The sequence below is a fragment of the Pagrus pagrus genome (assembly GCF_965226575.1).
Source record: "Pagrus pagrus genome assembly, chromosome: 2".
NCBI lineage: Eukaryota > Metazoa > Chordata > Actinopteri > Spariformes > Sparidae > Pagrus > Pagrus pagrus.
In genome coordinates this window covers 15,570,466-15,583,679 of record NC_140186.1, presented here as the reverse complement: position 1 = coordinate 15,583,679, position 13,214 = coordinate 15,570,466, and the positions used below count along the sequence as shown (strand labels likewise).

The 13,214-nt window shown below is 39.1% G+C and overlaps 2 protein-coding genes across 2 annotated transcripts; one reads left to right on the top strand and one right to left on the bottom strand.

The window, feature by feature from the left end:
* Positions 1 to 2,000: 2,000 nt before the first annotated feature.
* On the top strand, positions 2,001 to 8,172 carry cdk2ap2 (cyclin dependent kinase 2 associated protein 2). Its single transcript, XM_084342877.1, has 5 exons — positions 2,001 to 2,091; positions 3,832 to 3,987; positions 4,326 to 4,417; positions 5,377 to 5,497; positions 6,569 to 8,172. Exons 2-5 carry the CDS (start codon positions 3,933 to 3,935, stop codon positions 6,634 to 6,636), a joined length of 336 nt encoding a protein of 111 aa, XP_084199003.1. The 5' UTR covers positions 2,001 to 2,091; positions 3,832 to 3,932; the 3' UTR covers positions 6,637 to 8,172.
* Positions 7,495 to 11,961, bottom strand: aip (aryl hydrocarbon receptor interacting protein). The gene is made up of 7 exons (XM_084342871.1): positions 11,820 to 11,961; positions 11,070 to 11,252; positions 10,796 to 10,984; positions 10,226 to 10,402; positions 9,960 to 10,101; positions 8,680 to 8,903; positions 7,495 to 8,586 (listed from the first exon to the last, which is right to left on the bottom strand). Exons 1-7 carry the CDS (start codon positions 11,916 to 11,918, stop codon positions 8,581 to 8,583), a joined length of 1,020 nt encoding a protein of 339 aa, XP_084198997.1. The 5' UTR covers positions 11,919 to 11,961; the 3' UTR covers positions 7,495 to 8,580.
* Between the last annotated feature and the right edge of the window lie 1,253 nt (positions 11,962 to 13,214).

The following is a 13,214-nucleotide window of genomic DNA, read 5'->3' as shown; positions in this document are numbered from 1 at the left end:
AAGTTACACAACTCTAAGTGTTTCCTTGCAGCTAATAATAATAATGTGTTGCTGCGGTAAAAGCAGTACAGAATTCAAATGTTATGAAAGTAAAAGGCTTTTTTCAAACAACTGGAACAGGAATAATCGAGCGCAGGGATGCAAAGAACGAACACATGGAAAGACTTCAGCCACCTGGTGGAGCTCTACGGTACATTGTACATGAAAAACAGGTTCAGTAGTAGGGATTAAATGTCTTTTACATTTTCTTTATTCTTTACTTCAAATGTACTTCTTCTGCTTATTATTATTGTTATTATTATTATTATTATTATTATTATTATTATTATCTCTGCAAAGTAACCTTAAAGGGGCAGTCCACCAGCTTTGTTGTCCACTTTTCCACCACATGGTACGGCTCAGGGATCGACTTGACTCGATTTTGATAAGATTCAATTTGACTTGACTAAAATGAATACATTTAAAAATGATGAAGCAGGCAATCTGCAAAGTAACTAGTAACTACAATTTTCAAATAAATGTAGTTGGGTAAAAACTACAATATTTGTCTCCAAAATGAAGTGGAGTGAAAGTATAGCAGAAAATAGAAATACTCAATTAAAGTACAGGTACCTCAAAATTGGACTTGAGTACAGTACTTGAGTTAATGTGCCTAATTAGTTACATTCCATCACTGCACATGTGACATGAAAATCAAAACCTGACATCCATTTCATTCTTCTTATAGTGTATAAAAAACAGATAAATTGCACAAAAAAGTAGAACGTACAATTGTTAGAAATTGAATTAAATTAAGAAAGAGAGCATAAATAATAAACATGATAGCAAGATTAAGTTTGTTATGCCCGGCTCAGTCAGGAGCACAACAGAGAAGGGCGGTCTAAATAGTCACTGCTTAAGTAAATCAAATAATTTATTAAAGACAACTTAACAGAAGCAAACTAAAGGCTAACTAAACATAATCACAACCTAAACAATACACAATGGAGCGCCCAAGCAGGCACCAGCCTTCCAGGAGGCAGAGCGAGGGAGCCATCTTGGAATCACCTGGCTTATAAAGGCTCTTAACAGGTGACGCCCATCCCTGAAAGAGGAGGGGCCAGACCGGGGACAACCTGAAAAGAGGAGCACAGGCAGGAAAGGGACAACAGATACTGGCCTAAGGCGTAGGGCCATCACAAGCTTAATAATAAATAATAATATGACATTCAACTAATAACACTAGTAATCAAACAGTCATTTGCTCTTGTTTTCATAGTTTATAATTAATTTGATTTTCTTCTCTCTTTTTTTTTTAAAGGTATTATTATTGTTGTTTTTGTTTTACAACAGCCAAATAAAAATGCAACAGACTGAGGGACAACAGACAGGGACATCACTGGTAAGATGAAACGCTGGCAAAGAAAAACTGGAAGTGAAAAGCGGCTGGGTTACATTGCAATGTTCATGATTGTCCTTGAAGAAGGATCTTCTGATTCACATGACTTTGAGTCCATAACTGAAAGTCCATGCAATTTATCCAGGTGCAGAAGGAAATAATAAGAACAATAACAAACAAAATATATACTGTACATAACAGAGAAAATATTTATGGTTCAAATCATATTTCCATTTTTCACATTATTTGTCCCATTTTTCAGCAGCATGTCTGTTGATTCTGACTCTTTACCCATTTCCTGGTTGAATCCATTTCGATTCAATTTATATAATAATATACTATGTATAATATACAAACGTAGGCTATCAGTCATGTACAGAAAAATAAGACGTTATAATAAATAATGACTGCAAATTGAAAACCTACAAAGATAAGGTAAATGTTGGCACATTTATAATATGTGAAATTTACCATACATAATCAATAAATTAACAATAAAGTCAATGTCCTGTTTTTTGTGTTCAAAGTACGTAAAGACATTTTGACGTCACACGTTTGGGAGGGACGTCATAGGTTTCTCTATCATCCAATCATATGGCTTTAAAAGTTAAAAAAACGCAGTAGTACATTACGCGTCTCTACTGCGCAGACTCACGCACAGCAGACGAGCCAGGTCTCCTTTCCCACAGAGGATTTTAAGTCTCCTTACAAAGGTAAAAATAACAATACCACTGCTTTTTTGTGATCTTCTCAGTGGTCACAAGTGTAGATAACCTTTCTATCGTCCGCTCTCTATGTGTTGAATATCAGTGTCGTATCAGGAGCATTTTTCTGCGCTCTACTTATGTTGTTATGCTAACCGGTAAGAGCTAGCTAATCTAAGCTAGCTAACATTACCAAGTAGTAGTTAGCTTGACACCTTCCTCTAAGCTAACGTCAGCTATTGTCTCATTAGGCAAGGCTGGCTGTGGTCTGGTGTCTTTGAACGATCACGTTCAGACATCCGGCCTCTGAAAGGTCTTTGTAAACTGCGACTACACGACACTTGTCAAGTAACATTCACGACCAACTTGTTATCAGTTAGCCTCTTAACACCCACCAGATTTGAATGACATTGTTAGCTGGGAGGATGAACTGACATGTTAGTAGTTATCGCTGGTCAACCTCCGCCTCGCCACACATTATTCAGGTACATATCATTAAATACAATGTCCAACACTACTCAGTACCGTGCCACCCTGTTGCTCTATGTATTGGCAGCAAAATTAATTTCTGTCTTGTAATCAGTGAAGGACATTACAAAGTGTTTTACATATTGCATAAACAATGTTGAACACAGCAGGGAACACAACATGCAACACGTATTTAAAGGATGGAAACCGTTTAAAGGACATTGGGGAATAATGACAACATAATCAAAGGTGTATGTTAAGTTTAAGGTACGATGATGCTCTGTGGTGCATAGTAACTAAATAAATGTGTGTAAGAGATGTTTTTTGGAGTTTTATAGAAAAAAACTGTTTACTTGATGATTTTCTAATGAACATCTGATGTCAACTTGATTTTGTGCGGCTTACTAAGGCTAACAACTAGGAAGTCATTGATACCTCCATGTTGCAAACTGAGTAGAGCCCGACAAACACTCAATTTTTTGTGGCCAATGCCAATATTAGGAAGTATCAACGATACATTGACATTTTTTACAGTGATCCCTCAAATGTGGTAATCAAACACTTGTGTCAGTATTTTTGAATAAGGGCAGGATGTTTTACAGCTTTACAATAAACTCAATTGTCTAAAATGAAAGCAGTGCACTGCAACAGTAAACTTGATCATTTTAAATTAACCCAAACCTCTTTATCTTTATTATAATCTAATAATCTATGCAGATACCAATACATCTGTGATAGGTTATTATACCAATATTGGTGGGTAATTTTGGCCAACTGATCCATTGGTTGAGCTCTAATGCCGACCATTAACAACAACAATTCCCCAGTTTGAGTCTGGCTGGGGGCCTTAGTTGCATCTTTGATTTGATTTATTTCGACATATTAAATTGTGACATCTCCCTTGTTATCTGTCCTCTCACTACTTTCTATTCAACCACAAAAATGCCCACAAAATACTAAAACTAAAATCCCACCCCTGCTGGTGTACAGTGACGGGTCAGAAGTCCTGTTCTGTGATTTATGCGTGCCTATAAGCAAGGCAGAGAAATATTAACATTAATGTGATGCTTTCATAGTCAGAAACTGAGAAATATATCAAGGTTGACATTGAGCCTCCTTAAAGATTGGTGTCCTACAAAGACTCTGGAGAAGATATCGAATTAGTGTGCTTGAATTTCACATATCGGTTCAGAAATGACCAAACCTTAGCTCCCATTGTTATTCTGCGAGTATAAATTTGTTTGTGTGTTTCTGTGTTTGTGCCTGTTTTCTTTCCATCAGCTCCTAGGAGCTCATAACCACCAGTAAAGCTGTATAAGCACCGGGTTGACGGGACCGAAGGAAGTGGCGCGTCGTACGGGGAGCTGCCTGCTGAAATCGCCATGAGCTACAAACCGATTGCTCCTGCGCCGTCTGGCTCCAACCACACACCTCCGGGTTCGAACACCACACAGCTTTAATGTTGGACATGCAGCCTTTAACCAGTTGTTATCTCTGTGTAAAGGATATAAAACATTTTTACACCATGGTCATGGGAAGTGATTCAGAACAACAGTCTAGTTCCTGTTATAAATCAATGGTAGCCTAGCAAAGACGGTGCATGTAATCATATCAACAATACAATACAGTGGTATAGATGTGATAAAGCACCCTGAACAGTCTTGACTTACTGAGATTAAATAAAATCTTCAAAAAGCGAGTTTCTTCTTATTGTTTCATGTTAGTTTGTAAGTTCCAGCTATTGAGTGTTAAATCTGTTCTCCTCTTCTGTCCAGGCTCGTCTGTCCCCTCTCCATCTCTGCCCTCATCGTCCAACTTTAGGCCGGCTTTTAGCGACTTTGGCCCACCCTCCATGGGCTTTGTTCAGGTATGTCTGCAGTACCCATACTGTACTGTACAAGCATGTACTTGTGCACCATGGCTTTGACAGTGTTTTTGCATAACAATCCTTACTAGGGCTGGAAATGCAAATGTAGAAATGTTGCAAACAATCATTCCAGTCCAGGGTGAGCCAAAAACTTCAAGAGCTATTATTTTAAGACTTCTCATTAATTGTGAACTGTGCACCGGGCACGCGGTCTCCCATGTTCTTGGAGTTGTTTGTCGCATTGTCTTTATAGCTATTTGTCATTTTTTTATAATAGAGGATGATGACAAACAATCAACAGGTCCGCTATTGTCATTGTGACTTGACATTTGCACAACATGAGTGGCTGCTGTCGCTTTTTCATTGTGTAATAATTGCTTTCTTTGTTAAAGTGCTCATGACAAAAAAACTGAAGTTAGAAAAGTGTCAAAAGTGTCAACTAATCCCATGAAAAAACCCTGTGTTACAGTGTGTAAAGGCCTTTAGGGTGATTTTAAGTATGATTTTTATTTTTGGGGGATTTTTGTACCTATGCATCCAATAGAAAGAATAAAACAAAGGCGCAGTTCACAGTTGAGGTAGATTTACAAAATTCAGATATACAACAAGATGTAAGAGAGAGTCTGATCCAGTTAATCAACTGTCAAAAATCTGTTGGCAGAAAGGAGGAAATTAAGGAAAGGAAAGGAGCAACAGACAAACAAATGTCTTTATGTTTGAATGTTATTTATGTTAAATGAATAACTAAACTGACAATAAAGTAGTTGCAGTAGTGTTGTTGGAGTTGGAATTTTTTTTACTTAAAAAAAGATACCTGTGCGTTCCTCTATTTTACATTCATATATGTCATTTTAGCAAAAATGTACACTTTTCATTGCACTTTGCCTTAACTTGATGTGAACTTCCAGCTGTGACATGTCTTTATGGATCTTTTCTTTCTCCCCCAAATCCACATACAGCCTGTCAAAGTGTCTCAAGGGTCCACCTACAGCGAGCTTCTGTCCGTCATCGAGGAGATGAGCCGTGAGATCAGGCCTACATACGCTGGCAGCAAGAGCGCTATGGAGAGGCTAAAGAGAGGTATATTTCACATGTTCATGATTTGTGTGTGTGGCGTGTAGGTGGATGTTGTCCCTGCTGTGTGTTTGTGCTTCAATCACCAGTTTGTTTTAGAGTTTTGAAAGTTTTGGAAATGCTCAATAAATTGCTTTAAAGGTTAATTTACGCCTCCTTTATGTACGAAAATAGATACGTCTATTTCAAAAAGTACCCGTAACTGCCCTCATACCTGGAAGGGTTCTTTTACTTTCTCATTGATGTAAAGCTGTACGTCCAATAGAGGGCAGCTCCACGTCCAGTTTCTGACAACAACAAACATGGCGAAAGTGTGATAATGTACTTGTTCAGAAAGAGGCAAAAGCTGAGGCAGATTAGTTGACTGTGGTGGTCTTTGAGGCCATTTAATGGACTGATGTGCCAGTGAATGTCATTCCCAGTACTTTTTGATGTCTGCCATCGATATTCAAAATTAGCAAACATTAAATTATCATGAACAGAAATGAGGGCAGAGTTCAGAGGAACAGCAGGTAAAATAAACAAAGAATGTTTGTTCTTTTGTAGTCCGAATAACATATAAAAAATGAAATATTTGATTAATTGGTGCAATAACAAAACTCTTTATTTTGTCATCAAGAGTTGTCTGGTTGTGGGAAATATCAAGACCACGTTTTGTTGAAACTTGTAAGACGAAAGTCTCTGACACTGTCAGATTCTGTCTTGAAAATTCATTCAAGTCATTATGTAGTCAGCCCGACGCGATGAAAAGTGGATGGATTTCGGGTGAACTTGTTCTTCAGTTGTGGTCCTCCATAAGGCTTTTTTTCATGTGTAATAATGAGGATGTGTAAAAATAATGAACCTGCGTGATTGAAATAGATTCACACGCATTAGAAACCTCAGTAACTGCCTTCTAACTAGACCTGCAGTCCAATTACCTCCGCAAGACTAGCTGTTCTTGTATGCATTAGACTTCTGTAGTGGAGGTAGAACCAGAGGGCGAAAATTGCTTCTAATACTTTTTCCCAATTTGCCGTCATTAATGTCAAACAGTTAATTTAACACCTCCTTGCACCTTGTGTTTGTCTCGTTCAGGTATAATCCACGCCCGTGCACTGGTCAGGGAGTGTCTTGCAGAGACGGAGAGAAGCGCCCGCACATAACCTTTCGGAAAGATCCCTTCACCCCTCACTCTTTCCCTGTAGGAGCCTGTCCGCTTCAAGATCGTCTGTTTTACAACCATTTTTGTTTTATCCTCTCACCTTTTCCCCGCCAGCTTTTTATAGGTGCATTATGCCCTTCTCGTCTCCACTGTCCCCTGCATTCCACCACACGTTTTTGTTCATTACAAACTTCCTGTGACCTGTGGGGTGTATGCAAAATGCAGTTTTGTATCTATTTTGAAATAAGAGTCTGGAGAATTTTAACACATTTTTGAGTACAGACCTTAGTACTATTTGTTCAATGACAGCAAATGACCAAGAAAGTGTAGTGATGAAATCAAGTTTCTATTCTGAACAGCACTCTGAAACCACTTAATATTTTTTGTTTATCTGAGCATCTTGACTATACCCCATTTCCTTTCACCCTTGCTTTGTTTTCATCATATTTTGTAGTGTAAACACACATTAGATGTTTCTTAATCCCAACAACTCTGTACATCTCAAGTCAATTTGTTAGTATGGAAATTTTGTAAACCAGATTTTTGCAGTTCGGTATGTATATCTTAATTAAATAACAGGAAAAAAAACCCTTTCAGTGGCTGATTTGTGAAACACAATTAATAATTTGCTAACGACTTAGCAGGTAGACAGCTTCTATGAAAGGTTTATTGAACTCGTAATTCAAGGTTGAACTACTATACTTGCATGGAGCTCGCTGAGTACACTCCATCTTTCTCGATGAACATGATATAAATCATTTACTCAGGAATGTCTAATTGAACCAATACACAAGGACATTGATTAGCCGTTTCTATAAGTCATTTGTCTGCATGTCACACATTTAAAAAGATTCAAAGCTGGGATAAACACATTTATTTTCAGTTACATAATCACAACCTCAATAACATCTCACTTCAGACAGTTGAGGGCTGCTGTCTCGCTGCCTCACACCAGGGGTAATGACACGCTCTCTCTAAGCAAGTGAAGGAGATACTGAGGGTGTTACGGAGTACATCTCGACAAAAAACAACATAATGGTGGTATTTCTTACTATATGAAATAAGTACATAAGAGAAAGCAATAGGTAACACAAGTCCATGTCTGATTATATAATGATTGTCACAGACCAACCCCTCGGTTTCGAAGTTGCATCTACCAGGAGAGAATGCTCATTCCAGTGCTTCTCCTGTGACCAAGATGAAGAAAGTGGGTCTGGTGGTGCAAGGCAGATGTGTGCATATGAGTACATGATATATCTTGTGCAAAAAGGAAAAGAAAAAAGATTCTTGGGTTTCTGAATGGAAAGCATTTCTGTCCAGAATACACCGAAATCTGTGTGTTGGGCCACGATTACAAGTAATTTTAGGATTATCCAGCAGCTCTGCGCATATCTCAGAGAAAGCAATATAATAATAAAAGGTTTAAGCTACTTTTTCCTAATACTGTGGCAAATTGGTGTTTTCTACATAAATTGCTATACAATTACTTTCCTCAAACAGAAGATGAATTTATTATTACATTGGAAAAAAAACAAAACTGCAGGAAATCCTGTAAAAAAAAACCCATCTCATTACTGTGAGCACGAACGTCTTCTGAACCCAGAACAGGCCAAGTAAGAAAATTCAGAGTTCACTAAGTAAATACATGGTGCTTCTAGTCAGGACAGATATAAGGTTTCTATAGGATTTTGGACTTTCATTGAATTTCACCTTTAGAGAGGGGGTTTGCAATAAGGCAGGAATGAAAAAAGCCCCTTAGATGACTCGTGGGTGCGTTTGTGTGTTAGACCTGACAGTGTGTGAGATGTTTCTACGTGTACCATGGAGGGCAGCGTGTTTGGCTTGGGAGCATGGATAAAGACTGAAACACCAGCACTGTCTATGGTTTCTCCTCCATCTTGGAATTCACAGGCATCCTCTTTCTTGTTCCAACCCACTGAGAGATTCAACCCTGTGAGAAGGAAGAAGACAGAACAAATAAGCTTATATTATAAATCTGGTAGCCAGATATGAGTTCGTTCCATTAAAAAAAAAGTAGACTGACGGTAGTGGCAGTGGCAGGCGGTGTGCTGAATAGGCCTTTGTAGCGACCCTTTTCTTCCTTTTCTTTGTTGCGGATCCTCTCCTCCATGATCCTCAGCTCCTTGGCAACAGACAGCTCCAGGGAGTGGTCCAGCTCCAACACCTTCGCAAAGTCCGCCCGTGCCTCTGTCTCATTCCACACTGCAGCGTGGGCCTTAGCCCGCTTGTAGTAGGCCTTCACATTGTCTGTTGGGAGGGGGGCAAAGAGAATAAATGGAAATTCTTTATATGAACATAAACACAAGTTGCGAACAGGTCCAGGATCATGGTTATCAACAACTTCATATGATAAACAGCATTTACAGACAGGTCTAAGTCACCAACCTGTGAGGATAAGTTACAGGATAATGAAAACAGAAACTTTAACTGAGGTCAATGTGTTTGCAAGTCTACTAGCTACATGGTTCAGCCAATACATTACAGTAAACCTGTATAATACCCTTAGGAAACGTAGTTCTTGTGTAAGACAAAAGGCTGGGCAAGATAAATGAAAATAATTTAATTTATGTACAACAACGTAACAATTTTCTGGGACCTGTTGCACCAACTGGTCTTCACTAAGACTCGTCATAGCTGCTGGAGTCGGTCGGATTTTAAATTGGCTTTGGTTTTAACTATGCACAGTATTAGCGATGTGTGTTCATTTGAATGCTACGTGATTTTGGCTGTTGCCCAGCAGCAGTGTATGTTACTAGAATATAATTGTTATAAGTGTGGTGTAGCTGCTTAAGTGACAGTGAATATAAATGGAGCAGAGAAGCAAAGTTAGCGGAGTGCTGTCATTTCAACAGTAAATGTACAGTGTGGATTAAAGTCTCCGTGATCTAGGCTGCAGGCTAAATCTCACGTGTTGTTTCACAACTGCTGGAAAAGTGAAGACACATTGTTTACAATCTCCCACTGTCCTGCTCATGTGTAGGTTTCGCTAATCTAATTTGCAACGTTTTAAAAAGAAAAGGCAATTTCACAAACACTGAAGAATATTCATAGAGCTGTATAGCCACTACAAAAAAACAGTGACTGCCAGGGGAGTTGGGGGATAACTTGATAAACTGAAACGGTGTCTATAACAAAACTGTCATTACTTATCCTCCTTGTACCATTGTAACAGCTACTTCGTAACTAGATAGACTATAACTGTGGACCTTCCTAACACCTGATCAGCTGTACAACTGAGCGCACCGCACAATCGCACCTCAAAAATATAATGCTTTAAAATCCAAACAGATGTCAAAGCCTTACCGTCGTATTTGAAGAGCAGGGATGTGCAGTGTTCGATGACTTCATAGTACTGGCCCTGGAGAAGCTTGCACTGGCAGTAGTTGAGGAGCAGTGGTGTGATCATATGGTCCAACTTCACCCATGCTTCGTCTCCAGGATGCTCCTGAGAGGCGAGACAACAGTCACAGGGGGGAAACAATGCAGATTTAAGTGTTTGCACCTGAGAAAATAAATACTAACTGAACTGGATCTGATTTTTATTCTCTTGTTTTCAACTGTGCTTTAACCTTCATCTGTAGATTTTTGAGGCAGGCGACTCCATTGTAGTACTTCTCTGTGGCTTCTGAAATTTTGCCCTGTTTGAAAAGCAGGTTGCCCTGCTCGTGGATCTCAGGCACAAGTCTTAGCTTCTCTTCATCTGTCATGGCCCACACATCAAGCTGGAACGATCCTGGACGCAGTACCTGAGCAGAGGAGATTGAAGATCAGTGGCTCGGACTTACACCGTAGGAGGCGAAAACCATTATTTGTTCTTACTATTGTATAGCGACTGTTTATAGTAATTATATAACATTGGTACAGGGGGAAAAAACTGATTCTAACATGTATCATGATGTTCTCCTGATAGATCATGTCTTGATGCAGCAAAGCCAATAATCAGAAGTTTGAAACCCAATTCTCCACATTATGATCACTTTTAACTTCCAAGACAGGGTTATGGCTGAACCACCTGAACTTCAGGTGTTGTGTTGGCCCGAAGATAGAAACAAAAATCAAACAACACTCCTATATCTGAATGCAACCCAATAAAATACCAGCATTAATATTAAACTCTGGGCAATCCCCTGCCTGCTCACCTCCAGCAGCTCGATGCTGAAAACAAGAGGCTGTGGATTGGCCTGAAGCTCATCCAGGTCCTTGTGCCCTAGAGAGTGGTGGGAGTGGATCTGGGCAATGCCGCAGCAGTGCCTCTGGCCTTCCAGTGGGTCCTTTCCAGCACTAATGTTTCTTAGGGACTGGGACACGAGCGGGTACAGTGATGTGTGCTGAGGGGTGAACAGAAATGGTCAAAGCAGGGAAAGAACAAGATAGCTCCTGCCATATCAAACCCCAGACGGCCAGCTCACTCACCTTAGTGTCGCAAGTAAAATCAGAAATTTCGCCTTGTCTCATGGTGATGACCACTCTTTCCCACGCAGCTAGTTTAAACTTCTTGCCCAAGATGAGCTCCATGGGTTTGCTGCGGCCCCCCATGGTCCTGGAGTCATCCAGTACTGTGCCATCACATAGGCTGGTGCGGTAATGGAAGACCACCTGGTGAAGCAGAGATACACGGACAACATTACATACTGCTCAGCAGAACTATGTGATTAAAACAAACTTTGTGATAACAACACCTTTTGAAGGATACGAGGTCGATGCAGCTTATTTACTGGAAACAAAAGAGCTCTTATCTGACAGGCCTGAAGAGCGTCTGCACCCCGTCATATTCTGACCAATCACAACAACGGAAAAGTGTTTGACGTGACACGCTGACCAATCAGCATACGTAAACACATGACATCCTGTCCCGCCCCCTATCTTTCAATCAGATGGAAAAAATAGAGGAAAAAAAAAAATGTAACCAGGCTAAAGAAAGACAGCTTTTATCATATTTAGTGATGAATCGCTACAAGGTAGCTAATCTCAAAAGCTTTCCAGTGCTTTCTCCTACAAGCGAAATGCGTTTGGTGCGACATGAAACTAACTGACAGAGTCGAAGGTGTTATCCAAGGTATAAGTTAGCTACTGATAGCATTAGCTACGTGCTTCGTCGCATTTCTTAAATTAATTCAGAGGACTGGACTCAACCCGGCCAACCCAGTGACACTGTCGTTTTACCTTGGTTCCGTTGGGGAAGTCCGACAGGTCTTCATTACCAGGACTGACCAGCTTCTTTATTATTCCTTCTTCGAGGAGCTTGCGTGCCTCTTCCTCCATCCTTGACCGAGTATGAGCTCACGACAAATGACGATGTTTGCCGAAGCCGGTGGTGTCGTGGTGGCGTCAGAGCGCCCTCCACACGTAGAGGCTGGTACTGCAAGACTGCTGTGCACAAAATATAACTTTCTTCAACACAAACACGTGAGACTTTACATCATAGATCAAGTCTTAATTCACTACACACACACATTTTTCTTTGGCTTTTAACTTTTATCATACAATACAATACATCATGTTTTACATCACGAGCAATAGAAAGCTACTGAAGTAGTGTTTTTAAGGAGGTAACAACTTGGTACTTGTACATTATTTTAATATTTCCATGTAATGCTTCATCGCTATTATATTTCAGATGGAAATTTTGTACATTTACACCATTTCATTTATTTAAAAGTTGACACTAGTTACATAACTCTCACTTTTATGTAAATTACATCATTTCAAACTTTCCTATTTGCACTGCCAATAGTAACTAGTAAAGGCTAAAAATATAAAACCCTCTTAGATTTTATATTACCTTTATTTATATATCTTATATGTTTTTAGTAATTTAATATATTTTAATTGATTTTAATTTATCTATGCACCGAAATATAGGAGTATTTACTGTATCATTTTATCTTTCATTATCCCTTGATTTAAACTGCACCTAGTTTAATTTTAGATTCTGTTTCCTGTTTCTTACCTGTACCTCTACACTTCTGAATTATAAATCTTTTCTGTTTTGCTGTTTTGTTATCCTGTAACGCAGAGTGAATTGCTTTAATGTATGAAATGTGCTATACAAATAAAATTGCTTTTTCTTTTCCTATAAGTTAATTTATCTTAATTATTAAATAAAACACATTTTCTCACTAACCTCTAATTTAATGGAGCCACATAAGTTCAGGTTTGTTCACAACTTTGAAAAATTACATTTAAAAATATTCAACTTTTTTTTAATGAAAACCTAAATTCGGTGCCTAAATGTCCCACAGTGGTTTACTTTGGGTTTCTTATCACCACCAGTTTGGTACTTGAAACCTGGAGAGAATGATTTGGGCTGTGATTTGATGCCAGCAGACTAAATATCCCACTGTTATCCCAATATTTTATTGAACTTATATCTCTTCATCATTTTCCACAAGCCATGCCACTGAGAAAATGAGTGCTGGTAGATTCATCCTCAATTAAATTGGACCCCACATGAGTCCCCAACTGGGGTCACTGAGTTAAAATTGGTTGAAAAAGCTATTTGAATCTATAAAGACCTGAATAAAATGTTGACCACAAAGAAGAGTGGGCTCCTGCTGG

Bases quoted from the DNA above. Each gene is read 5' to 3' on its own strand.
- cdk2ap2 (XM_084342877.1), top strand. From the start codon at position 3,933: ATGAGCTACAAACCGATTGCTCCTGCGCCGTCTGGCTCCAACCACACA. The intron at 4,418-5,376 runs GTATGTCTGCAG...ATCCACATACAG, and splicing joins CCTCCATGGGCTTTGTTCAG to CCTGTCAAAGTGTCTCAAGG. The intron at 5,498-6,568 runs GTATATTTCACA...TGTCTCGTTCAG, and splicing joins TATGGAGAGGCTAAAGAGAG to GTATAATCCACGCCCGTGCA.
- aip (XM_084342871.1), bottom strand. From the start codon at position 11,918: ATGGAGGAAGAGGCACGCAAGCTCCTCGAAGAAGGAATAATAAAGAAG. The intron at 11,253-11,819 runs GTAAAACGACAG...CTGCTTCACCAG, and splicing joins ACTTCCCCAACGGAACCAAG to GTGGTCTTCCATTACCGCAC. The intron at 8,904-9,959 runs GTAAGGCTTTGA...CCCTCCCAACAG, and splicing joins CCTGCTCTTCAAATACGACG to ACAATGTGAAGGCCTACTAC.